The sequence below is a fragment of the Peromyscus eremicus genome, chromosome 18 (assembly GCF_949786415.1).
Source record: "Peromyscus eremicus chromosome 18, PerEre_H2_v1, whole genome shotgun sequence".
NCBI classification, from domain to species: Eukaryota; Metazoa; Chordata; class Mammalia; order Rodentia; family Cricetidae; genus Peromyscus; species Peromyscus eremicus.
The window spans coordinates 34,007,835-34,032,834 of record NC_081434.1 but is presented as its reverse complement, the minus strand read 5'-3'; the positions used below and the strand labels follow the sequence as shown (position 1 = coordinate 34,032,834).

The 25,000-nt window shown below is 44.9% G+C and overlaps 1 protein-coding gene across 1 annotated transcript in view; it reads right to left on the bottom strand.

Moving 5' to 3' along the window:
• Cfap54 (cilia and flagella associated protein 54) overlaps positions 1–25,000 on the bottom strand; it is a 299,598-nt gene that overhangs the window by 244,684 nt on the left and 29,914 nt on the right. Inside the window, exons 7-15 of the mRNA XM_059245690.1 lie at positions 23,989–24,102; positions 23,764–23,865; positions 20,310–20,508; positions 15,037–15,218; positions 14,783–14,948; positions 13,382–13,467; positions 12,266–12,400; positions 11,081–11,231; positions 9,465–9,541 (exon numbers count right to left, since the gene is read on the bottom strand). Coding sequence (XP_059101673.1) covers positions 9,465–9,541; positions 11,081–11,231; positions 12,266–12,400; positions 13,382–13,467; positions 14,783–14,948; positions 15,037–15,218; positions 20,310–20,508; positions 23,764–23,865; positions 23,989–24,102 — 1,212 coding nt within the window. The remainder of the gene's footprint in view (positions 1–9,464; positions 9,542–11,080; positions 11,232–12,265; positions 12,401–13,381; positions 13,468–14,782; positions 14,949–15,036; positions 15,219–20,309; positions 20,509–23,763; positions 23,866–23,988; positions 24,103–25,000) is intronic.

Genomic DNA, 25,000 nt, shown 5'->3' with positions numbered 1-25,000 from the left:
GTCATTGTCTTCAAAACTCTACTTGCATCCAACACATAGGTAAATGTTAAATATGAACTTCACGTAAGTTTAGCTATTCTTTCACACACTTACATTTGAAAACTTGCTACTTTTTTAAATCTCAGAAGATAAGAGCTGGAAATTTAGACTTTGGGTTCATAAAAAAAACAACACAGAATGATTTTCAAAGTCTACACATCTTTTTTAGCATTGTTATTCTCACAGGGAGACTAGTACAGAACAAAGAACAATCAGCCATGTCCAAGTGCTTTTCTCTCAATCTTTTACACACATGGACAAAACCAAAGCGCCCTGGGCTACCATCCACAAAGTCACTCTGCCTCGCTACCCCAACAAGGAACCACTTCCCCTGAATCTTTTATCATTCATTTGTGCTACCTGATTTTTTTTCCACTCTCACCATACAGGTGAGACCAATATGTAAAATCACTTTTTAATTTTTAAATGCTTTTTAATTTCTCCATCATAAAATTCTTCCAGGTGGTTTCTTCACTCGAACACAGACTCAGACTGGTGTTGGTACCTTAGTGGTTCAGGCAGAGTATGGTAATGCCACAGGAGCTCTCTAAATACCCCAAGCAGAAAGGGGCTGAATGCACACAACCCTGGATCCCCCATGTTTTTCAACTGTTGGTGAGAAGTTATCTCCCTGCAATTCTCCAGAGCTTCCTCGGAGTCTCTGTGACTCAGGGACCTTGGGAGGAAGCTGACAGCAACCTCAAGCACCAGCACCTACTACAGTGGTACAGATGGATTGTAAGAGCCTGCTCAGCACGGCGGGTAAATTCACATCTTCCTTCCGCTCCCGCAGAATAAGAACCTCTCATTGCAAACTCGGTCAAATGTTCCTCCGTAGAAGACTGGCCACCTAGGACCGTCCAGAAGTGACATGCTGCAAATGCAGTTCCAGGAGTTCCCTGAATCCAAAGGTGACTACAGATAGGAAATGCAAGGATGCTCGGCTGACTCATATTCGTCTAGGATGGAAGATGCCATTCTGAAGAGCATGTCACCATCACTATGAATGTGCTGACGGACATGTAGACCACTACAGCTAAATACCCTGCGATGAGCTGTGTCTGTGCTTGTAACCAAATGATCACTTCCTGTACAGTCTTTACTGCTTCTTTTTTTCTTTTTCTGGTTCAGTCTTCATTTGTCTAAGACTTCTAAAATACGTTGAATAGGAAAATAGTGCCTACCCGAATGTGGTTGTATCAGAATAAAGGGACAGTTTTTAATCTTGTACCATAGCTAGGACATTAATTGACAGTCTTTGGGTGGTTTGCTTTATTGGGTGAGAGACCTTCTGTTTCCAGCTGCTAAGCGTTATGTTTTGAAAGGTTGGCTGTTGCTTTTGTCAAAGGTTCGTTTGCATCTCGTTGTGGACTGGTATGGCCGTGTTTTTCTTTACTCTTTGGTGTGGGAATGTGCTGTACTGCATTACAGAGTGCTAATGTTGAATCAGCCTCACTTCCCGGGAATATACACAATTGACCTGAGGATACAGCCAAGGCTGCAAATCATTGGTGGGGAGACTTTCTCCCATTCACTCCTCCTCTCAGGACTCAACCTGAAATATCTCCCTATAAAACCGATTTTTTTTCTAATATACTTTTACAGTATTTTTTTTTTCTAGGATGTAGTCTTTTGTAGGTTCTAACTTTACGGGGAGCCTCAATGCCAACTCCATCTTTCACGAGCTGAAGTTCTATCTCCTTCCCCTAGATAGCTGTTAAAAAAAAAAAAAAAAAGCTATGCTTGCTTGTAACAATGCCCAGCAACCTGATGTGGCATCCACCTGCGTGCCCACCATTCTGGTTTTCACTTCCTGTTTCTGTTTTGGCCTCTAGAATTCTCCTTACTTTCTTGTGAATTTTGCAGTGTGCTTGAAGATATCTGTTCAATTCTGTCCAAAACGTCTAGGTGTCTTCCCAAAGGGAAATTTTTAAGTCATCTAGATTGTTCTTTAGCCAAAAACAGAGGTCACTAAGGGTGTGTGTGTGTGTGTGTGTGTGTGTGTGTGTGTGTGTGTGTGTGTTCGCAGGTACACACATCCATGCACATGGAGGATAACATTCGGCGGCCATGTGCCTTCTTTCTTGAGTCAGGGTCTCTCAAGTGGGCTCAGTTAGCTTGCCGGTGAGCTCCAGCAATCTGCCCATCTCAGCCTCTTCGGCCCTAGGATTACAAGCATAAGTCATCACACCGGCTTTTTACCCAGGTCCTGGAGATTGAACTCAGGTCCTTACACTTGTTCATCAAGTATTTCGCTGACTGAGCTATTGCCCCACCCCTGGGGATACCTTTTTTGGCACCAAAAATGTTCTAAGACCCCACACACACCCGCATCCTGCCGTTATCTTCACCATCACCACCACTATGAGCATCCTGTCTTCAACACTAAATTAAAACTTGCTTGTAGTCCAGGGATAATACACTGCACAGTCTTTTAATTGCCGGGCTCTAGAAGACTAAGACTACTCATTAGTTAGCGTCTTTTTATAATCAATCCATTTGTTGAATAGACGCTACGTATCCTGCAAAAGTTTGAAATTGTTTTAAACCATGCCATCACAATGGTACCCCTTATATTTTTCATGCAGTAATTTGCATGTATACAGGAAATATAATTTTTCTCATCTAAGGATTGCTAAGTGAATACATGAATCCTGGACTCTCCTACAATAATTCCCTTCCACGTAGATCTGAGACCAAAGCTGAGGTCAGAACTCCCCGTGAAACATAAACAGCTAACATACATAAAGGTCCCTGTTTCCAAAGTGCCACTAATACGTCCATTAAGGAAGATAACAACCCAGCAGAACAGGTACCATTGTAATTTCACAGATGAAGACACTTGAACAGATCACACGGTTCATTCAAGTTCATACAGTCAACATCCTAGTCAAGACTCAACAGTGGGTCTGTCCAGAACAAACGCTAGGCTCCGGGGCACACCTGGGAATTACTCCAGCCACCACGTGCCGCTACAGTTGAGCAGACTGTGCACCACACAGCATTAATACCTGACATTTACACCTTCCTCATCACACATGTCATAGTGCGGCAATTTCTCAAGACATTGTAGTACACTACTTGGAGCAAATGATGCATTTTCTGACTCCAGGCTCAGTAGCAATAGCTCTTCAATGGCCTTTGGATTCTCGGTTGTGAGAAGCCCGACACCTAGGAAACCCATTTTATGCAGTGGCTTTAGTTGGTAGAAAAGTTCAAGCCAGAAAACCCAGCCCTTTCTAATTCTCACTTGGGTTCCTGCATCTTCCCCCATCACATCATGGAGAATAAGAGCTAGCCCACTAAACCTGTGATTCTCAAACTCTAGTGTCCTTAAGAACCCACCTGAGTTGAAATTATGATTGCTTGTGTCTGGAGTGAGAAATGAGAAGCTGCATCTTGTGTAGACACTACAAGGGAGCTCGAGACAAACCACTGTTGGGCAATCATGCCTCCTCCGCCCCTCACGCGACCAGTTTCTGTTCCCAGTTGAGATCTCTTAAATCTAGCTCTCTCCACAAGACACAATTAAAAATAAAGAATTCAAATGTGTACCCCTGGACCTTAAAATTAGAAAACAAGCATTCATTTGAGAAGGTAAATTCACACGCACCCCTTTTATGGCAGTTGTTTGGTACCAAGTTTCCTAGGATTTACCTGTCATACCAAGTGTGGTGGAAAGATGAAATCGTACTTTTAAACTGAGTACTTGCAGGGCTGGTAAGAAGGCTCAGTAGTAATGACACTGTCAGCCAGGATCCACATTGTGGAAGGAGAAAACCAACTCCCACAAGATGTCCTCTGACCTCCACACATGCTCCATGGTGCATGCCTTCACACACGCACACACACACACACACACACACACGCACGCACGCACGCACGCACACACGCATGCACGCACGCGTGCGTGTACCCTAAATAAACATAATTTTTAAGCCTATTTCACCTGTGGAACAACATCTAAGGTTGCTCTCTGGCCTCAACTGATAGGTTTCTGTCAATTCGCAGACCAGATCAGACCAGATTAAAAACAGAAAAATGCAGGTTTATTTGCTCCTGGGCTAGTTCATGGGTCCCAAAGAACAGGGCCAGGGAAGTCACACACCTAGGCTAAGGCAGGGAGGTTTTATAGACCTTAGGGAAGGGTGATGACGTGTCAGCCAGGAGCTGGGATTGTGCCCAAGTAGGGTCAAAAGCTCAGCCCCTGGGTGGGCACTTGAGTGAGCTGGCCATGTCAGAAAGGTGGGTTGCATCGCCTGCCAGAAACACGGAACTGAACTGTTGGCACCATTCCTGTGTTCAGAGTTTTCTCAGTGTGGGCGTGGTCGGGGGAAGTAGGGTAGCCGGCGTTACTCAGCTTGTGCAGGGGTGAGAAGGGGTTCTGACCAAACATACCTCTTTGGGTATATGGTTGCTGGTTCAGATCTGGCTACTTCCTGCTAGCATGAGATGATGTGGGGAGAGGGGGGAAGTTGGCAGGTTGGTGTTCAAAAGGAGGTAGGAATGTAGGAGCATTAGGTTAACTGCTGCCCTAGAGACCTCATGAATCCATTCCTGGAGAAATTGATGAAGGCAAGGGGATAGAATTAAAAATAGACAAATGAGAATGACCAGTCCCATAATAGGGGCCAGCCAGGCAAAAAGGAGGACTGCCACCAGAGTCAGGGAGAGGAAGAGGTTTGGTGACCGTGGGGTGAGCTGGGATGACTGCCTCGGTAACAAGCAGAGGTCCTGAACTAAGCAGTAGGCGCTGGTAGGTGCTGGTAGGCACTGGGGGGCTTACACACTGGGAGAACAGGAGTGTTGCAAGGCAAAGGATTAGGAGTCACTGAGATAGGTGGGTAATAATGGGCTTGAGGCTGAGGTGATGGGTTTCAATAATGAGAAACTGGGGTCTGGAGGGGAGGGAAGAGGGGTCGTTAAGGCCAACTAGGATTGACTGGTGGTGGCTAGTGATCACCGGGATGGAGATATGTTGTAGAATATATTAAGGTGTGTTACTTTTGTTTTTGTTGCATTTGTTTAACTCTGTGAAGCTGTGTTACTGTGCCTGTGTAAAAGACCTGATGGTCTAATAAAGAGCTGAACGGCCAATAGCAAGGCGGGAGAAAAGATAGGCGGGGCTGGCAGGCAGAGAGGATAAATAGGAGGAGAAATCTGGGAGGGGAAGAAGATTGAGAAGAAGTAGCCAGAGAAGGAGGAAGACATCTGGGGCCAGCCATCCAGCTACACAACCAGCAATGGAGTAAGAAAGAAAGGCAGACAAAAATAGAGAAAGGTAAAAGCCCAGAGGCCAAAGACAGATGGGTTAATGTAAAGTTAAGAAAAGCTGGCAAGAAACAAGACAAGCTAAGGCTAGGCATTCATAATTAAGAATAAGCCTCCATGTGATTTATTTGGGAGCTGGGTGATGGGTCCCCCAAAAGAGAAAGAACAAACAACAGATACCCCATACTTGAGGGTCAACCAGATCCGGGAGGGTAGGGACCGGGCAGCATGGGGTAGGGACCTGTGAGGCAACCATAGGAAGAAGATGGGAGTCCGCAGAGATTATGGGGGCCAGAGAGAGAGTGGCCCCAAAGTGGCTGAGGATGTGGCAGCCAAGTAAAGGCACTGGGCAGACAGGCATGACCAGAAAAGAGTGTGAGAAGAATCATCCTTCAAGAGTGAAGGAAGTGGCAGGGTCTTGGGTGAGAAGGAGGCGGTTCCATCCACCCTGTGACAGAAATCGAGGGAACCATGGGACCTGAGTGTGAGGTCAAGACAGAAAAGGTAGCCCCCATGTTCACCAGGAAGGTGATGGACTTACCTGCCACCTGGAGCATTACCCTGAGCGTGGCAAGGGTGATGGGCGTCTCAGAGTCTGGGCACATTAGTCCTCTGCCAGGCCAAGGGTCTTGAAGGCCAGAAGGGTCTGAGGTGCCCGTGCTGGTGGGGTGGACCTCCCTGGTGTGGCACAGAGGACAAGCCCACACAGGGGTCCTTCATCATCCAGTGGCCAGGCCGACAGACAGACAGAGCATGGTCTAGTGGGTGGCCAAGGATGGGGCAGCTACGGGACAGGTGGCCTTCCTGGCTGCACTTGAAGCAGGCTCCTGGTGGAGTTGACTTTGGCAGGACCCAGGTGGGACGGGGCCCTGTGGACCACCCCCCTTGTTCCCTCTTTGGGAGTGCCCATCAGCCTCAATAGAGCTACCAAGGCTGGGGCCTGGAGTATATAGCCTTATGTTGTAGCCAAGCCTGTCGGGAAGACTTTGCCACCTCCTCTCAGCCATTAAAAACCTTAAAGTCCACCCTTACCAACTCCTGCACAGGGCTTTGGGGACCATTCTTAGCTTTTTTTAGTTTAGTTGTGTGTGTGTGTGTGTGTGTGTGTGTGTGTGTGTTTAATATCTGGAGATAACTGAGAAATGAAATGGGTAGCCAGGACTGTGGCTGCCACTAGGGAGGCTGGGTCAAGGCAGGTTGAATCATGGTCTCTTGTAGTCCATTTGGAAAAATGGCCAGATCCTTGTCAGCTTGTTAAAATTAACGACTTTGTTTGAGACAGTCTCCATGACCTGAAGGAGGCAGAGAGAGGACCATGAGGTCCCTCCTCTGGCGGCCGTTTTGACCCGGCTGGTAACCCAGTTGGGTTCCATAGCCAGCACTGCTCAGTCACCCACAGGGACCGTATTGTCCACTAAGTGAGTCTGGTCTGCATGAGAGCAGAGGCCTGGGTGACGTAAAGGTTATGCCAGGTTTGGCCACAGGTTTGGAAAGACAGCCTAACTCCCTGGTATAGGCAGAGGAAAGAGAAAGGGACATGAACCCGAACAGCCCCTCAGCCCAGGCCATCTCTTAGGGAGTGCAGAGGAGAGCGGTGGTCTGCTGGGACCACGTATGAGAAGCCACAGGGGAGGACTCAAGGAGGGTAGGCCAGTGTGTAGATGGGGACCAGAGTGTGGGTTGTGACATCGTGGAAGGGGAAGGAGGGTGGGAAGGAAGTGGATGTAGGGGGATGGGGTTGACCTTCAGGCAGAGCCTGCAGCAGTAGAGAAGAAGGAGGAGCAGCAGGAGGGAGAAGGAGAGAGGTGGGGAGGGGGGAGGAGGCTGGCCCTCGGCCTTTGTCTTTGGGTGGGGGGAGGGGGAAAAGCCTGGCCCTAGGTGGAGTATGCATCTTGAAGAAGGGGAGACCAGATTAAAAGCAGAGAAATGAAGGTTTATTTGGCATTGCTCCTGGGTGGGTTCACCAGTCCCAAAGAAGGGGCCAGGGAAGTCCAGTGCCCAGGCTAAGGCAGAGAGGTTTTATAGACATTTGGTGAGGGGTGATGACGTGTCAGCCAGGAGCTGGGACTGTGCCCAAGTCGGGTCAAAAGCTCAGTCCCTGGGTAGGCACTTGAGTGGGCTGGCCATGTTAGAAAGGTGGGTTGCATCACCTGCCAGAAACGTGGAACTGGACTGTTGGCATCATTCCTGTGTTCAGAGTTTTCTCAGTGTGGGCGGGGTCGGGGGAAGTCGGGTTAGGGGTTCCAACCTAACATCAACACACATAGGAACACACACACACACACACACACACACACACACACACACACAAAGAATCAAGAAAATACTGAATCTACTGAAGGTATACAGACATTTTCTTGCACTGTTTCCTAAACCATACAGTATACTAGTTACAGAATTCACTGTGTTCGGTATTAAGAGTAATCTAGGAGACAGTAAAGTATCCAGGAGGGCAAGCCCAGCTTCTAGATAAACACTGTACCACCTTACACAAGAGACAGCCTGCTCATTGATGTTAGCACCTGGGAGGGTTCCAGAACCAGTCCATCAGGGATCCTAAGGGAAACTATCCAAAAATACTCAATGTCTTAAGCTTCATTATAAGAATCTCCAGAGGTTTCAAAAAAGATAGCAGCGAGAGGAGCTAATAGCAACCAACAGGGCAAGTGCCGCCAAAATAATATTACAAAAAGCAGCAGAATACGACATGTTAAAAATATGAACCGGGCGCTGGTGCGCACGCCTTTAATCGCAGCACTCGGGAGGCAGAGGCAGGCAGATGTCTGTGAGTTCAAGGCCAGCTTGGTCTACAGAGTGAGTTCCAGGACAGTCAGAGCTGTTATACAGAGAAACCCTGTTTCAAAAAAACAATATATATAATTATATATATTATTATTATTTATATATGATAACAATATATAAACAATATATATATATATATGATAAACTGAAATAGGGCGTGAGGGCATAGAAAATGACATGGGATATCAAGACAATAAAGTCGTATATTTTTGTTTTGTATATTGTTAAACACCCCCCAATATCAATGCAACTTTCATAACTTAGTCTACAGTTTATCAGACAAATCAAAATATTCACTGGCTTCCTCGCTAGGGAAACATTTCGAAAGTCATCCATAAAACACAGGGGGGCCCTGGTACATGCTCCACAATGAATAAGAAGTGTTTTGTTCTCAGATAATAAAACACATGGTATTCTACATCGCCTTAGAAAAATCACACAGCTTATAGGCAAAGTGACCCCTGGGAAATTCCACAGAAAAGGAACCTATTGTGTTTAATTAAAATCATCCGTGGCTGTTTGCTATGACTTCTGTTCCTGAAGCACAGGACCAGAATCACAGAGGACAGGCGACAGGCACTGCTCTGGACAATGCCTCCAAACAGGTAGATGTTGGCTGTGTATGTGAGGCTGCTCCATTCAATAGAGAGCAATGCTCATGTAGAGAAGTAATTCAAATATTGTAAGAAAAGCAAACAATGAGAAACCGCCATGTAGCTCCCCACCCATTCTCCTTCAAGACAAAGCTTACTAAGCACTCCCGAGCGCCATCAGCATCCTTGGTGCATTTCAATCAGGTAAGAACTCATTCAGCCTGCCAGAGGCATGTGCTGAGCAGAGCATCCCCACTCTTGAAATCTCTGACTCAGGACATATTCAAACAAGCTGTGATAATGTAATGGCAAGACCTCCCTTGGAGAAATGCTTAATGGTTAAAGGTGGAGTTTCATTTTTAAAGGAAGGAACAAACACAACAAAGGACCCGGATTGGATTTCAACACCTCCTTCCTCCAGTGACTCACAACTGCATAACTCTAGTTCCGGGAGATCTAACACCCTCTTGTGGCTCCTGCAGGTACTGCATTCATGTGTACAAACTCACACACAGACACACACTAAGACTGTCCAGGTTTCTGTGTTAAACTTTCATTTAGGACTGATGGAACCTGTTCTAGAGGAAAGGCCAAGTGGGAAGGTATGTCTGTAGTGATCAATACACACAGCAACAGAAATTCTTCAAGCTTCAACACCCAGAGACATTTCTATAATGAACCACTATACATTTGTAAATTTGATATTGAAAATAAAAATTCACATTTTTAAACATGTTCTCCATAAATATATTGCAGTACCTTTAATATTGGAAGGACTTCCGGGATCCCCTTTGGAGTCCCAGGGAACTCCTCAGGCCCTTTTTTTGCAGATAATTCTGAAAAAGAAAGGAAGTGAGGAAAAAGAAAGAGATGAGGAAGAAATGAGAGCAAGACAGAAGGAAAAAAAGGGAAATACAGAAGGATGGAGGGGGAGACAAAATTGGAAATACAGGAGTGAATCCGGATTATTAAACCAGTCTACTAAATCAGTTATGTTTCTTAATTAATGATCTTAGAAATGACTCATCATCAGAATTTGACAAGATATCAAAATGTCTCTTTCGTGTACTTTAAGTTTTACTTATATCAAATAATCTTGAAAAAAACTCAAGAATTGTTTCTCCACAAGGTGGCAGCACCAGGGGAGTCTTTAGTCATTGCTCATCCCTGTGTTCAATAAAATCCATTTAAAAGAATGCACAACCTTATGGACTTAGACAAATACCAAAGAAATCCAGCCCAAACTAGAGGAATATAAATTATAAATATTTTAAAGCAACACTACATTTCCTATTTTAAAAACATATTTAATAGTGCCAATGAAACAACGTATTCATTCATAAATAGCCGATATTCCAATGTTGATGGCAATTTCTTAACAAAGAATGAAAGCCTTAGGTTGTATTTAGCCCTGTTATGAACAGTGTAAAACAATTATCTTCCAAAAGTAACTCGTGCATGAAACAGTAAAATTGAATAAGAAACAGACTTTTAAAGATGGAATCATTTTGGCTTTTTGCTTCCAGGAACAGACAATCTAGAAAATGTCTCTTGGCTGCAGAAAAGATAGAAAATACTTTTTAGACTCATAAGCTAAGAAGATAATAAAATAATAAATATGAGGCAAGGAGCTTGGAAGAGGAACTTGCGGAGTGTAGAAAGGCAGGAAGGTGAGCCAGGAATGGTAACACAGGTTACCCTTTGCAACCCCAATACTTGGGGTAGAGGCAAACGGATCAGGAGTTCAAGTGCAGCCTTTGCTACACAGCGAGTTCAAGGCCAGCCTGGGCTAACTGAGACTTCATCTCATTAAGAACAAAAACAAAGCCTACTTATCCTACTGGATACTATGAAAATTCTGAAAAGGGAAACCGGGCGCCATTTTACAGCCCTGAGGAGCAGCTGTGACAGCAAATTAGGAATGAGATAATAAAAATGGCAGACCATTGCTTCCTCGCACAAATACTCATTGGAGAGTCTCTCTGTGCCAGGCAGTGTGGTGAGGGCCCAGAATGCAGCAGCACACAAACACACTTTCTTCATTCATGAAGTGTTTGCTGAGAAATGAATGAGGAAAGACATGAAAGGGAAGTGAGAGAGGAAGGAAGAGGAAGGAGGTTGGCCAAGGTGGAGTGTGTGGCGATTAGGAATGGGGAGGGGGATATGCAGATGAGGGAGAGGCCTTGTCCAGCCTCAAACCTACCATTCCCCTATTTACCTATTTATCTCTCTCCTTACAAAGCATCGATGAAGCCCACTAACGAGATGCCTAGCTCCTGTGGACGGCAGTTATCCTGTATTCTAATTTATGTTTACATCGCTGTTTGTCCATGCATATGCTAAGAGTCTCATCATGCATTTCATCTGTTGTTTACCTGCAGATTTTCTGAATTTTCTTTTGGGGCTCCCCAAAGACTCTAAGATCTCAGTTATTCGTAACGTGATCTCCGACACCATCACAATGTCCAAATCTTCCAGTTGATAGCAGTGAATCACTTCACTTATCTGCCACAGGAGATAAACCCACTACAAAAAGAAAATGCAAATCAAAATCAATTAAGAGTAAATTGTATGAAGAGGCAAAGTTATCAAATTTTAGTTCTCCCTGACCACAACCAAGCATTATATAGGCCTCTTTATTAATGTATCTTAATCATAAACAACATAGAGTGAATTTAATGAAATATTTAACAATAAATGTGTTTACACAATGGAAACTTTATGATGTTATTGTTCCGTATCATCAATATTTGCTATATTCTCAAAGTACAGAGGCGGCCAAGTGGGCAGGTATTTCTGGCCCCACTCCAGGTGCTCAGAAATGGACTTTCATGACTAGGTCACCAAAGGACAGCACCTGAACCAGCCAGCATTCTCTGAGACCTGTGATGAATCGGTATTTATCTACCCATATCATCACTTAAAAGAGAACATGACCAAAATGTTAGATCAGTACAATCAGTTGTAGGAAGCTCAGGCACACTAGACGTAAAACATTTGTCACTAAATATTTTATCTAAGTTCCCAGTTTTATAATGCTCAAATCCTCCACTTTCTCCTTCCAGTGGTGCGGGGGTGGGGGGGGCAGCTCTGTTAAGTAATATACATTATCAAGGAGAGCTCTAATATAAATTATCAAGGAGCACTCTAATATATATTATGAAGAGCACTCTAACATATATTATGAGAAGTACTCTAATATGTATTATCGAGGAGAGAAAAGCACCCTGGTGCTCCTGACTTATTCATACTCTTATTATTACTCTTCTTGATAAATGCCATCCAAGCTCCTACGGCCTAGACACATTGTATTTGTTCCTTCCTTTAAAAATGAAACCGTTTTCCACTCTTTGAAACCAAGCTGGGCCAGGGCCCAGCAGCACACATCCCGAGAAGGTTCAGTAAGCACTATAAAGAGTAGCTTCCTACCGCACACATCTTCAAAGGATGAGAGTTAGGGGATAGATCCTAGGGAAGGCCTAGATTGGAAATGCGTACTCAACTTGAATTAAAAAATAAAAATAGCACAACTCATGTGAAAGGAAAGCAAAAGGGAGTACTTTGTTGGTGCTGATCTTGTGAGAATATTTTGCAAAGTCGCTTCTGGACACGTTGATCCTCTGAATCCCAAGCTTGCATTTCTGCCATAAGAATGTTATTGTGTCCACAACGATGTCCTTATCAGGCTGAATACCCTAAAAACAAAAATGATGAGTGCGTGAGTAAGAAGAATGTGATGTGTGTCTGTAACGTTCAGTGTGGGTCAGGCAACATCCTGTAAGTGCTTCCCGTGTCCCAGATCAGTGGACTAAGGCGAGTGCCTTCACTGCTGTCAACAGATAGAGAGAACCCACGTGGTTTCCCATGGGTAAGTGACCAGGAAGTCACAGATAAGCGGGAACCACACACTCCCTGAGTCTCACCTAGCACTCTGTGAACTAGTTCAGCTCTCAAAAAAAAAAAAAAAAAAAAAAACAGTCTGAAACATTTTCATCCAAGTCTGTGAACCAACGAGTCCTCTCTAACCTGGCAAAGTCTCCTTCTCTCTTTCTGAACTTCTTGTATTAAAAATAATAAAGAACAGGAGAGGTAAAAGGTAAAGTGGCAAGGGCAGGAAGAGCATGCAGAGAGGGTGGAGAGAGGAGGTGGGGAGAGAGATTGCAGGGGAGGGTGGAGAGAGGGGTGGGGAGAGAATGCAGGGGAAGGTGGAGAGAGGGGTGAGGAGAGAATGCAGGGGAGTATGGAGAGAGGGAGTGGGGAGAGAGAATGCAGGGGAGGGTGGAGAGAGGGGGTGAGGAGAGATTGCAGGGGAGGGTGGAGAGAGGGGTGAGGAGAGAATGCAGGAGAAGGTGGAGAGAGGGGTGAGGAGAGAATGCAGGGGAGTATGGAGAGAGGAACTGGGGAGAGAGAATGCAGGGGAGGGTGGAGAGAGGGGTGGGGAGAGAATGGAGGGGAGGGTGGAGAGAGGGGTGGGGAGAGAATGGAGGGGAGGGTGGAGACAATAAAAAGGAACCAAAAGCTCCAAGCCAGCAACCGACGCAACGATGTGTTCGCTAACGAGCAAATAATTAAGAACTTTAGGAGCCGATCTCGTCATGTTTTAAAGCTAGGCCAGACTGCTAAAAGACACTTCCTCCCATACTGCTACAACTTATTCCAAAGAGTTACTTCTTCACCTTGGAAGGGGTACACACACAGTAATGAAGAATTGCCGCCAAATGAAAAATGTCTTCTGAGTACCCACAGCTCCTCACACAGGACTCTGCAAACCAAAGGCAGACGATGAGAGCAGGAAACCAACTTCTAGGCCTCGAGTACAAAACACAGAAGTGCCACAAAAATGGCACAGGTGATGCCCGGACCGTTTATCATGCCAGTACGCTGTTTAAAATGTTTTCTTGTCAAAATTAATCTCAGTAGCTGTAACTCAGTTTAAATAGACTAATGTTTTTGTTATTAATCCACAACACACATGCCAACTATGTCCAAAGAGAAGTTGAGAAGGCTTGCAATGCTAGGATGATCTGAAATGTGGCGGCTGGAGAAATGTATAAAGGTATTGATTCAGATACTGATAGAAGAAGAAAGTCTATCACTATGGGTACAAATGATTTACTGTGAGGGAGCAGCTATGTGATGCCCAAAAGAACATGGGAAATTGTGGTATTTTATTTGTGCAACCCAATAAAGTTTATCTGAGGATCAGAGGAAAAAGCCAGCCGCTACATTAAACACAGAAGTCAGGCAATGGTAGCACCTGCCTTTAATCCTGTCACTTGGCAGGCAGAGATCCATCTGGATCTCTGTGAGTTCAAGGCCACACTGGAAACAGAGCCAGGTGTGGTGGTACACGCCTTAAATTCCAACACTAGTTAACCATGGCGGTCTGGAGGTCTGTACAGACAGACAGGAAGTGACAGAGCTGAGCAGAAAGAGGAAGTGATGTGACTGGATAGAGAAAGCAAATGAGATGGCAGAACAGAAAAGCAGATAGGCATGGGTAGACAGGAAGTAGGTCTCTTTGGAAGCTGAGGGTCGGTAAGGTGAGGTTGGCTTATGGCTTTTCCTATTCCTCTGATCTCTCAAGTTTTAACCCCGATATCTGGCTCCAGGCTTTTTATTTAATAAGACTGTTCAACAATTCATCTACAGAAAATAAACAAAGCTCACTGATCTAAAGGCAGATTAGATGCTAAATTATCTGTACAATGACACTTAAATCACTGAAGTCCTACAACGGAAAACCCTGCATGCGGAGAGAAGGGACAACCCAACTTTCTCTTTGCTCAGCCATTTCCCATCCACCTTTGCCCTTTGCCCTTTGATCAGCAGCCCTGCTCACCTCCCACTTCCTGTTCATGCGTGGTGACATCACATCGCTGGACACCAGCTGTTTCTGACCTACCACACTCCCAAACTCCACTGCTCCCAGCCACACAGTCATGGCTGCCGAACCCTCCGTCACCAGGCACACCCCTAGTTCTTCAGCCTCGACCATGCTTTGTCTCACCTCGCCTGAAAAGACCATCTTTTCTCACACAGAGCAATTTTTTTAAAAAATGCAGCTAAATACTCACCATGACAAGCAATATGTTTTAGATAAACTTGAATGGGCTGTGCCTGCTTATCATTTTCCAGAGGGAAGATCGAGCCTTTGTTTTTCTTTAAATTGATCAGTGGCTCTACTGCCACCAGAAGAATTAAATCCTTCTCTGCTTTCTTCAATTCGACGCTATCCTGCTTCTGAGAAAAGTATACCCCACAAGGTAATTAGCAAGTCCACGCCATTTTAACAGAACAGAAAACAAATGAAGAGCTTTGCATGTGTTACCTGGAGAAAGTAAATAAGCTGTCCAGCTAGTGATTCAAACAATCCCCATTCCTCGTAAGAAAAAGCCAATTTTGCAAATTTTACAGCAGCGAGCGCAGAAATGACATTTTTCCTTTCCACCACATGCTCCAGGAGACACGTTTTTGGGAAATCAAGTTTTCCATGTGTACTAACATTTGAAACTAGAAAAGGAGAGGGGAATGTCTGGGTGTCATTCATGCAAAGAGACATTTATTAGACATTAACCGTCAGACACTATCAGGCTCTAGGAAAACAATGATTTTAAAAAAAAAAAAAAAGACAAGGACACAGTCCCCAACCTCACTGTCGCTAAGGTTTCAGGGTAGTGGGTGGGGCCGAATAAGAAACCGAAGTGGGCAAATGCACAGTGCTATGGAGACAAATAGTAAGGGCATCCAACATGGGTCTGAGGGAGGACACTGGCTAAAGCCACTCAGAAGAAGGAGCACGGCCATCTGGAGAGATGGCCAGGGATTAAGAAAACCATTCTCACAGAAGACCCAGGTTGGTTGCCAGCACCTACATGGCAGCTTACAAGTGTCTATAATTCAAGTTCCACAAAATCCAGTGGCTTCTTCTGGCCTCTGTAGACATCAGGGCACACAGGGCACCAGGCACATGGTGCACATACATCCATTCAGGCAAAACACCCGTACGCATAAAATAAAAATAAATAAATCTTGTTTTAAGATGGAGGAGGAGAAGTGTAGACCATAAAAAAGCTTGCAACCGTGAATTAGCTTCATAGGCACCTTGACATTAAAAGAAGACTAAGAAGGGAGTGTGGCTTTTAGGTCATCAGTAGCATAATTCACAGCAGTGGGCAGGATCGGCTATGAGCACGCGAAGAAACAGCGTCAAAAAAGTGAGGGCAGAGAGAGGAAAGCCTGCCAAGGAGAGTGTTCAGTGAAAAACAGAGTCAGCAGGAGCGAGTACTACAGAACCTACAGAACAGCGTAGGAACGCAGCCCCGAGGAGGGAGTCTCCGCTGAGCAGGAAGGAGAGCATCTGTGAGGTTTTCAACAGCACGATAGGGACAGAGGCTGCCTGATGTTTTAGTAGAAGGAAAGACGAGAGCAGTGAACATAAGCAACTCTCTGGGCATATCTGGCCATCTCACAGACACCCGGGGAAAAAGATGAAAGAGGACCCAGTGTAAGGGGACTGCTTGGAAGAACTTGAATACATAAAGAAGAGGAAACGTGTTCCTCCTGTTTCAGTAAAAGCTGTGTACAGGGTATGTGCGATGAGATAAGGTTTAGAATCTGAGTGAGTGAGATCCAAGAAATTCTCACTTGTGGTCGTTTGAATAGGAACGGTCCCCATAGACTCATGTGCATGAAGGTTTGGCCCATTGAGAGTGGCACTGTTAGGAGGTGTGGCCTTGTTGAAGTAGGTGTGGCCCTGTTGAGGAAGTATGTTACTGTGGGGTGGATTTTGAGGTCTCATATGCTCAAGCTATGTCCAGTGTGGTACACAGTTTCTTTCTGCTGCCTACAAATCAAGGTGTAGAATTCGCAATTCCTTCTCCAGCGTCATGTCTGCCTGCATGCTGCCATGTTTCCCGCTACAGTGAAAATGGACTAAACCTCTGAAAGTATAAGCCAGCCTCAATTAAATGTTTCCTTTATAAGAATTATTATGGTCATGGTGTCTCTTCACAGCAATAGAAACCCTAACTAAGACATCACTTGAGAACTTTTTTTAATTGAAAATAGATTCTTTTTCATATAAAATATTCTGATCATGGTTTCCCCTTCCCCAGTTTCTCTCAGAACTTTTTTTATTTTATTTTATTTTATTTGAGACAGGGTTTCTCTGTGTAGCTTTGCACCTCTCCTAGAACTCATTTGGTAGCCCAGGCTGGCCTCGAACTCACAGAGATCCGCCTGGCTCTGCCTCCCGAGTGCTGGGATTAAATTCTCTCAGAACTTTTTAAATGAAGACATGAGGTATTGTTTTCATTAAAGTATGGGGTCAGAGGCTCACTGCCTTCAGGTGGACACACACACACACACACTAAAGTTATTCAAGCTAACATCTGGCTTCCTATATCTCCTCCTAGGTAGACATTAGAGCCAAATAAGCTGGCTACTTCCAGGTGGTGGTGTGCGCCTTTAATCCCAGCACTCAGGAGGCAGAAGTGGACAGATTCCCTTGAGCTTGAGGCCAGCCTGGCCTGCAGAGTGAGTTCCAGGACAGCCAGGGCTACACAGAGAAACCCTGTCTTGAAAAAAACAAAATCAGCTGGCTACTGCAAGGCCACAGAAGGTAAGTTCATGTGGAAAGCAAATTAAATATGCAAGTATTTTCAAAGAAAACCCACCAAGTAAGCATCCTTTACCACAGGAAGCCGAAAAATGGAGCAGAGAGAATGAGAATTTAAGCACAGTGTTCTCTCAGAAGCGAGAAGACCTCAGAAGCATGAAGTGAGAATTGGGCCCCTAGAGAAAGGAACGAGTAGGGATTGCGTCTGAAGTCTACCAGTGCTTAAAGTATAAACTGGGTTGGTGGAGAGAAGAAGGCCAGGACAGAAAAAAATAAAACACAAATGAGTGATGTGGAAATTCACATTGAGGAGCCCTCTCAGAAGTGACAAAAAGGAAGAAAAAGGAGGGGAAAAATAAGACAGGAGGTTGGTGATGAATGTAAAAATGTTGACATTTGTTTAGTATGAAGAAAGAAAGGTAGATACAGAGAAGGAATGAAAAATTAAAAAAATGCAAGAGCTCAAAATGCCTCCTGCATCGCTGGACCCAGTGTGGTGAAACATAATAATAACATAAGAAAGATAAGAGTATAAAATCTAAAGTCTATAGAACGATGAGGTTTAACTAACATTAAACTCCCCCACTGAGACCCTGTGTTCAAGACATGGAGATATAGTGTGCAGATGTTAAAATAAACAAGCCTTATAAAGTAAGGCTTTCTATCCATTCCTTAAAGTCCTCAGTGTTCAGACTTGAGCAAAAAGAACTAAATTTAAACAGACGCAATGAAAACTGGAAAGTAACCACGAGAAGTACAAATGAATAAAACTATTGAGTGTCTTAGAAAAGCAGTGATCAGAGGTTGTATACAGAACAGAAAAAAAGAAAAAAATAGTAGTATATTTACAAAGTAGGGCAAAGAGGAAGAGGATTTCAGGTGGCAGAAAAGCCGTTCAGTGTCTTTAGCCATTAGGAAAATACAAATTAAAGACACAGGGAGATACTATTATCCACCTATAAGAATAAACTAAAATTTAAAAAAAAAATTAGAAATGGTTGGAGATTTAGCTCAGTGGTAGAGCGCAAGGCCCTGGGTTCGGTCCTCAGCTTGGGGCGGGGGGGGGGGGGGGGGGGGGGGCCCGCGCTGGGGGGGGCGGACACAGTGGGAACACTAATGCTATCAGTGATGCCATGAGATGGCATCATTCACACACGGCAATTTGGAATAATAAATGGCACAGTAAACTTGGAGAGAGTGACAGCAATCTCTCCCAAAACTAAATATACAGTCGTCACAGGAGTGAGCAATTAGACCACAGAAGTGATACGGTATTTTCAAACAAAAGTTCAAAGCAGTTTTATGCCTAATAGCCCCAAACTGGAGACAACGCAAATGTCTCCCCATTATTGGTGAAATTATTGAGGCCACTCCACATAGTTAAAAGTTACCCCACTCCACTTGTGGGGTAACTCACAAGTGAAGGGATAGTTCACAGGATCTGGGAAAGGTGTAGCGCAGTCCGGCGGTGTTCTCTGGAGAACTCTGCTTGGTCTAGCTCCAGCATCCAGGGTCCAGGAACCAAGAGAGCCGCGCATCTGGATCTCGGGTCTTTAGAGTCCTCTCTCAGCCCTGCCTTGTAGGCGTGACAGTTACCAAAGCCTCAATGGGGGTTGGAACTTCCAGGTCAAAGCTGGAATGGCTACCCACTACACTCCATAAGTAAATGGTTAAACAAACTGGCGCGTCTGTGCCACAACACACCACCCAGCAGTAATAGTGGACAGTTGCCACACAACAACTGGACACCTCACTGGAGGATGCTGCTGAGTGAGGAAACAAGATGCGAGTAAGCTGATGATAAGGATATTACAGTCAATGAGGAAAGGGAGCTGTCTTCAAAAATGGTGCTGTGTCAACTAGACAGCCACAAGAATAAACAAATGACGATCTCTACTTCATACCCACAGAAACAGCATCAATGTGGACCTTGTGCAAGAAATGAAGCAACAGAATTTATAGAAGAAAAAACATGTTAGCACATGTAGGGCACTGAGAAGGCAGAGCCTTCTTAAATAGGACACAAAAAGGATTATCTATAAAGGATGTATTGGCAAACTGGACTACGTGAAAATTTAAGAGTGTCTGGGGTCTGGAGAGATGGCGCAACGGTTAAAAGTATTGGCCGCTCTCCCCAGAACCCACATAGTGGCTTACAACCATCAGTAATTCTGGTTCCAGGGAAACAGACACCCTCTTGTGGCACACAGTGGTACACAAGCGTAAACGCAGGCCAAAGACTCAGACACAAAACATAAAAATAAAATTAGTAATTTCTGTCGTAACAGAGACCATTAAGAGAATGGAAAGTGGGGCTGGAGAGAGGGCTCAGTCAGTCATGAGGACGAGTTCAGTTTACCCAGGTAAAATGCCAGGCATGGCGGCACGCTGTAATCCAGAGCTAAGGAAGAAGAAAGAGAAGGATCCCTGGGGCCTGCTGGCCAGTCAGTCTAATAGAACCAGTGACCCCGTCTCAAACAAACAAACAAAAAACACCATTGTGGGAGATTCCTGAAGTCAACCTCTTGTCTACACACACACACACACACACACACACACACACACACACACACACACTCAGTGCTAATGAGTATGAACAATCCCATGAACAAAAAAAAACACCAGCGTCTATAAATCCCTCTAGTGAATGTCTGAACTAATGGTCCAGTGTTGAAGGTTCTTCATCTATGGTAAGACTGGGACAGCGCAGCCATCAGCCTGTGTCTCTGGTGATTCCAGTCAGTGCAATAAATCAGGAAATGAAGGGGAAACATTAAGAGATTAAAGCCTGAAAAGAAAGAAATGTAACTGTCATTATTCAAAGATGATGAGTAATCTAGGGGAAAGGAAAACACTACAAATGAATTATTGGTCACCGGATTCAAGGTTAATATGTAAATTTGATACTAATTTCTCACATATGAGCAATCATGCTGAAGGTGTTTGTTATCGGTGTCTACCACAAAATATTAACATTTACTTACGAATCAAAAGCTCTTTCCCAGCCATGAACAGTTCTAAGACAACATCGCGGAGCTCCACTTCGTCCGTCACCAGAGGTCCAGTCTGCAGGATTCGCCTGCTTGAGTCAGAAAGAGCTTCCAAGACAGCCAGAAAGCGGGACGAGGTGCTATCAAACAGCTCATCCAGCAGTCGTTCCGTGACCGTCCGTGGCCACACCATCTAGACATGAAAGAAAGCCGAAGTTACCAGGAGGCCAAGGCGACTGCCGGCTTCCCTGGTGCTGACGGAGCAGTCAGTCCGATAGTGGGACAGTTGCTTTGGGGCCTTCTACACCCCACTACAGACTCCATTTAAGGAAGTCACGACACCAAGGACTCCGCTGTTCCTTATGTGCCGATGTGTCCAGGGCAGTATAGAAAAACTACTTAGTGTGGCCATTTATCAAGGTCGTATTGTCTCCACGTGCCTTGTAGCACCCTGGTGACAGCCACAGGGAGGAGAGACTCAAACTTTGTTGGCCTGAAATCCCTTGGGGATGTCTTTTAGATCCAAGGCCAAATGTCCAGAAAAAAAATCTGTGGGTTTAGGTCAGACAGTGTTGATAAATGCTGCAGGAAATACTTATGCAGAATGTCCTCGAACTCAAATCTGAAACACTATTTTATGGTGTAAATAACTTGGGGTTTAGTGGTTACTGCTATGGAAGGTTTGATCGGCTATATACCAAAAGCAAGCGGCTGTGTAGGCCTCTGACACATCCGGCCACCCTCCTTTGTACTGAGTGACTTCACCTACAGGTGTTTGCTTTAAAACTGTTGCCTCTCGCCAGGTGATGGTGACACATGCCTTTAATCCCAGCACTCGGGAGGCAGAGCCAGGCAGATCTCTGTGAGTTCGAGGCCAGCCTGGGCTACCAAGTGAGTTCCAGGAAAGGTGCAAAGCTACACAGAGAAACCCTGTCTTGAAAAACCAAAAAAAAAAAAAAAAAAAAAAAACTATTGCCTCTCACAAATGGCCTGGTCTCTGCCTGTAAGCTGCCAATAGGGAAACTGGTGCCTGTAAGTTGGCATTTCCAGAACTGATATCCAGCTGGAAAATGCCAGCCACGTTCCCACGATGCCCTTGTTTATTTCTTCTTCTAGGGGCAAAGCTGGAAAGAGAGACAGAAATGGATAAAGCTGCCTTGAGCCATGTTTTCCCAGTACTAGCTTCCTGACTCATTGGCTTTTGTCTTTGATTCCGCAGGCCAACCGTACAGCAAAAAAGCTCAAGAAAAGTTGAAGTCTATGCCTTGCTCTCTCTCTCTCTCTCTCTCTCTTTCTCAACAGAGGTGAGGCCTCCTCTGAAGATTCGTACTAGAGGTTAAAACAGTGCTTTAAAAATATATTTTAAAAATATAAATAAGGCCGGGCGGTGGTGGCGCACGCCTTTAATCCCAGCACTCGGGAGGGAGAGCCAGGCGGATCTCTGTGAGTTCGAGGCCAGCCTGGACTACCAAGTGAGTTCCAGGAAAGGCGCAAAGCTACACAGAGAAACCCTGTCTCGAAAAACAAAAAAAATAAAATAAAATAAAATAAATAAATATAAATAAATAAGAATATATTTAAATACTATAATAAGCTTTCTAATAATTAGAAGTGTCATAAATGAAATGATATTTGCCACTAATTGGTGAAAAGAACAGCCAGGCTGGGATACATAGTGAATTCTAGACCACTCTAGGCTACAAAGTGAGACCCTGTCTTAAAAAAAGCAACGGGATTTTTTTAAGGAGCCCCAAATAACTGAATTTTAATATGGTTTTATCTAGAAATGTAAACATTTTCTAAAGATATTTTTAATTTTGCTTCAAGCCCTGCAGATTCAGATATCTAAATTTGGTTTCTTTTCCAGGGAAAAGAAAAGGTTTGTAACAGGGGAAAACAAATCACTCCTTCCCTCTCCACAGGGGGCAGCATTACAACTTAAGGATACCAGATGTTGGCCCTCCAACAGCTAAATAAGAACCTGCCTGAGGTGTGGCAAGCTACCAGCCCCAGCAACTGGAGAGCACTGAGCAGTGTGGGATATGATTTTAAAGGTATGGAGTAGGCCGGGCGGTGGTGGCGCACGCCTTTAATCCCAGCACTCAGGAGGCAGAGGAAGGCAGATCTCTGTGAGTTCGAGGCCAGCCTGGTCGACAGAGCGAGATCCAGGACAGGCACCAAAACTACAAAGAAACCCTGTCTTTCAAAAAAAAAAAAAAAAAAAAAAAAGGTATGGAGTAGATACTCTTTAGGGATCAATAGTCAAAATAGTCATGCTCCATAACAGTGGATTGGCCCTGTGCCCAAGATAACATTTGTAAATAGTATTAATTTAAAAGGGAAAGGTGGTCGTCCCTGAATAGTGTGAGCTCTAAGGAGAGAGCAGTTGGAGTTGGCACTATGAGAAGGCACTGGACTGGGGTCACCTTCCAGTGCTGCTGGGGCGTGTGACCCCGAGCCGGTGACAGAAACACTCTGAGCCCTGATTTCTTCACACGTAGTGGGAAAGCACCACACACAGCAGGTGCCTTCCAGGCTCCCTCCCAGGATCGGAGATTCTGAGGCTCTTCTGTCAGAGCCTGCTCATCCTCTTCCCCCACTTGCCGACACATTCCAGTCCCCGGACAGCCAGCCGCTCACAGAGGAGAGCTAGCTGGTGCCCGTCTACAACAATCGGAAGGAGAATTGAGCCCAGAGGACACTGAGCTCAGAAAGGCGACAGGGAAGAGTAAAGAAAGAAGGGAGGGAGGGAGGACAGCAGGGTGGGAGGGAAGGGTTGAACCCCACAAAGAGTATCTGCTTCACACACACACCCCCCAGACCGTATTTAATGCTGAGGTTGAGAGGGGCCATGTGATTAGTTACATACAACACAGGAGAAGTATACCACTTCCATGCTGGGCATCATGGCTCCCCTAAGCTCTCTGTCCTCCGTACAGCAGAGAAGGCAGCAATGTCTGAATCATAAGAACTGCTCCCAGGCCTCCTCCTGAACAGCCACTCAGCAGGCCCCCGGTGACTCCCTACTGGCTCCTAACTCCAACGGGGAATTATTTTTGAATCTTCTGAGATGTGGGGACTGTTCGGTGCTATCGTATAGCCCAGCTCATGATACTCCTAATGAGAAAACCTGAAAGCTAATGTCAAGTGGCCCAAGGCAAGGGCCTGGGCAGACCCACTCGGGACTGTCCACTTGCAAGGGGCTTGCATGCAAACCTTTCCCAAGCTCATCTTCCGCCTCTCAGCCATTACCGTTGCAAAACTGGGATAATGTAAAGCACAGGGAAGAGAAATGGATGCTGCGAGACCGTATCTCAGTTGGAAAGACATTCCATTGCTCTGAAATCTGGGGCAGGATTTAATCATTAGCAACTAGGCTTAAAACGTACAAAGGAATAGCACAGGCATACTGCAAAACGGTCTTCTAGAGAAGGCCCTGGAGACTTACACTCTGGGCTTCCTTTAGGTTAATTCTGATCTTCGGTCTAAACACAGCTTTGTTTTTTCTCCTAGACTCATACACTCCTCTTTTGAAGATCATCACGGCCATCTGTCTCCAAGAGAAGAATCACATATGAAATCGCAACAGGATGCACGCCTCAGCCGCAAAGATTGAACGCTTAATCAACAGCGCTGTGCAGTACATTTCTTCCATTTCATGAAATTTTCATACCTTTATCGTGGCCTCTCTGTAATATTTTCGGGACTCTTCCTGACACTGGGAGGAACTCATTAATTCCAGCTGCCTTAACTCATCAATTTTAGCTAATGCACGTCGAGCAAATGCCTGTGTTGCAATTAAAACAAATTTAATTCACAATAAGTTGGAGAACCGTGATTAAAAATGTATAAAAATGGTATGTTTTGATGTCTGAGGCATTTGACTTAATCTGAATTAAACTGCTGGCTGCTGCTGATTCCTTATAACACAGTAGCTCTCCAATCAATCATTTCCTATGAGCACCACTAAGCTCTATAAATCTAAAGTTAATAAACATCCTGACATGTTAACTTTATGAATTATAGGATTTTTAGAAGAAAGCCAAATGTGGATTAAACAGAACCTTTGTACAGAGTACTGCTCTGCTAACAATGCCTAGAAGCATGCTCACACTTGAATGCACACACACACACACACACACACACACACATACACATACACGCACGCACGCACGCACACCATCTTGAGACGGTCTTCTCGAATTTCAACCTTCCTAGTATAACGTGAGATGGAATCTCTTCAACTGCTCACACGCTGACCACTACAGTGTGGCGTCTCTAAAGGGCCTTATTCATTTTCAGATCTCCAATAGCCATGGTAGAGGAAATCCTGAAGAACCGGAAGGAAAGGCAGGAAGAAGGCGGGCTAGCTCGTGGAACCATTTCACCACGTGATGAGTCTCTAGAGACAATAACAAGGGTTCAGAAGAGCCCTCGAGAAGAGTTAAGCAGCAAAAGGTTTCATCACAGGCCACTCCAGAGTACAACAGGACAGCACATCGATCAGACTTCCAAATTTTCACGTCATTGCTTTTGCCGTTTTTTCGAAATACTTTACTCATAGCTTTTAAAAGCGAACATCCCAGGCCAGCTGCAACATTAGAATTAAGGGATGTATAGATTTTCCAGTAAGCAGTAATCCCGATAAGGATCAAAACGTCAGAAGGACCGGTGTTCCGTCCCCA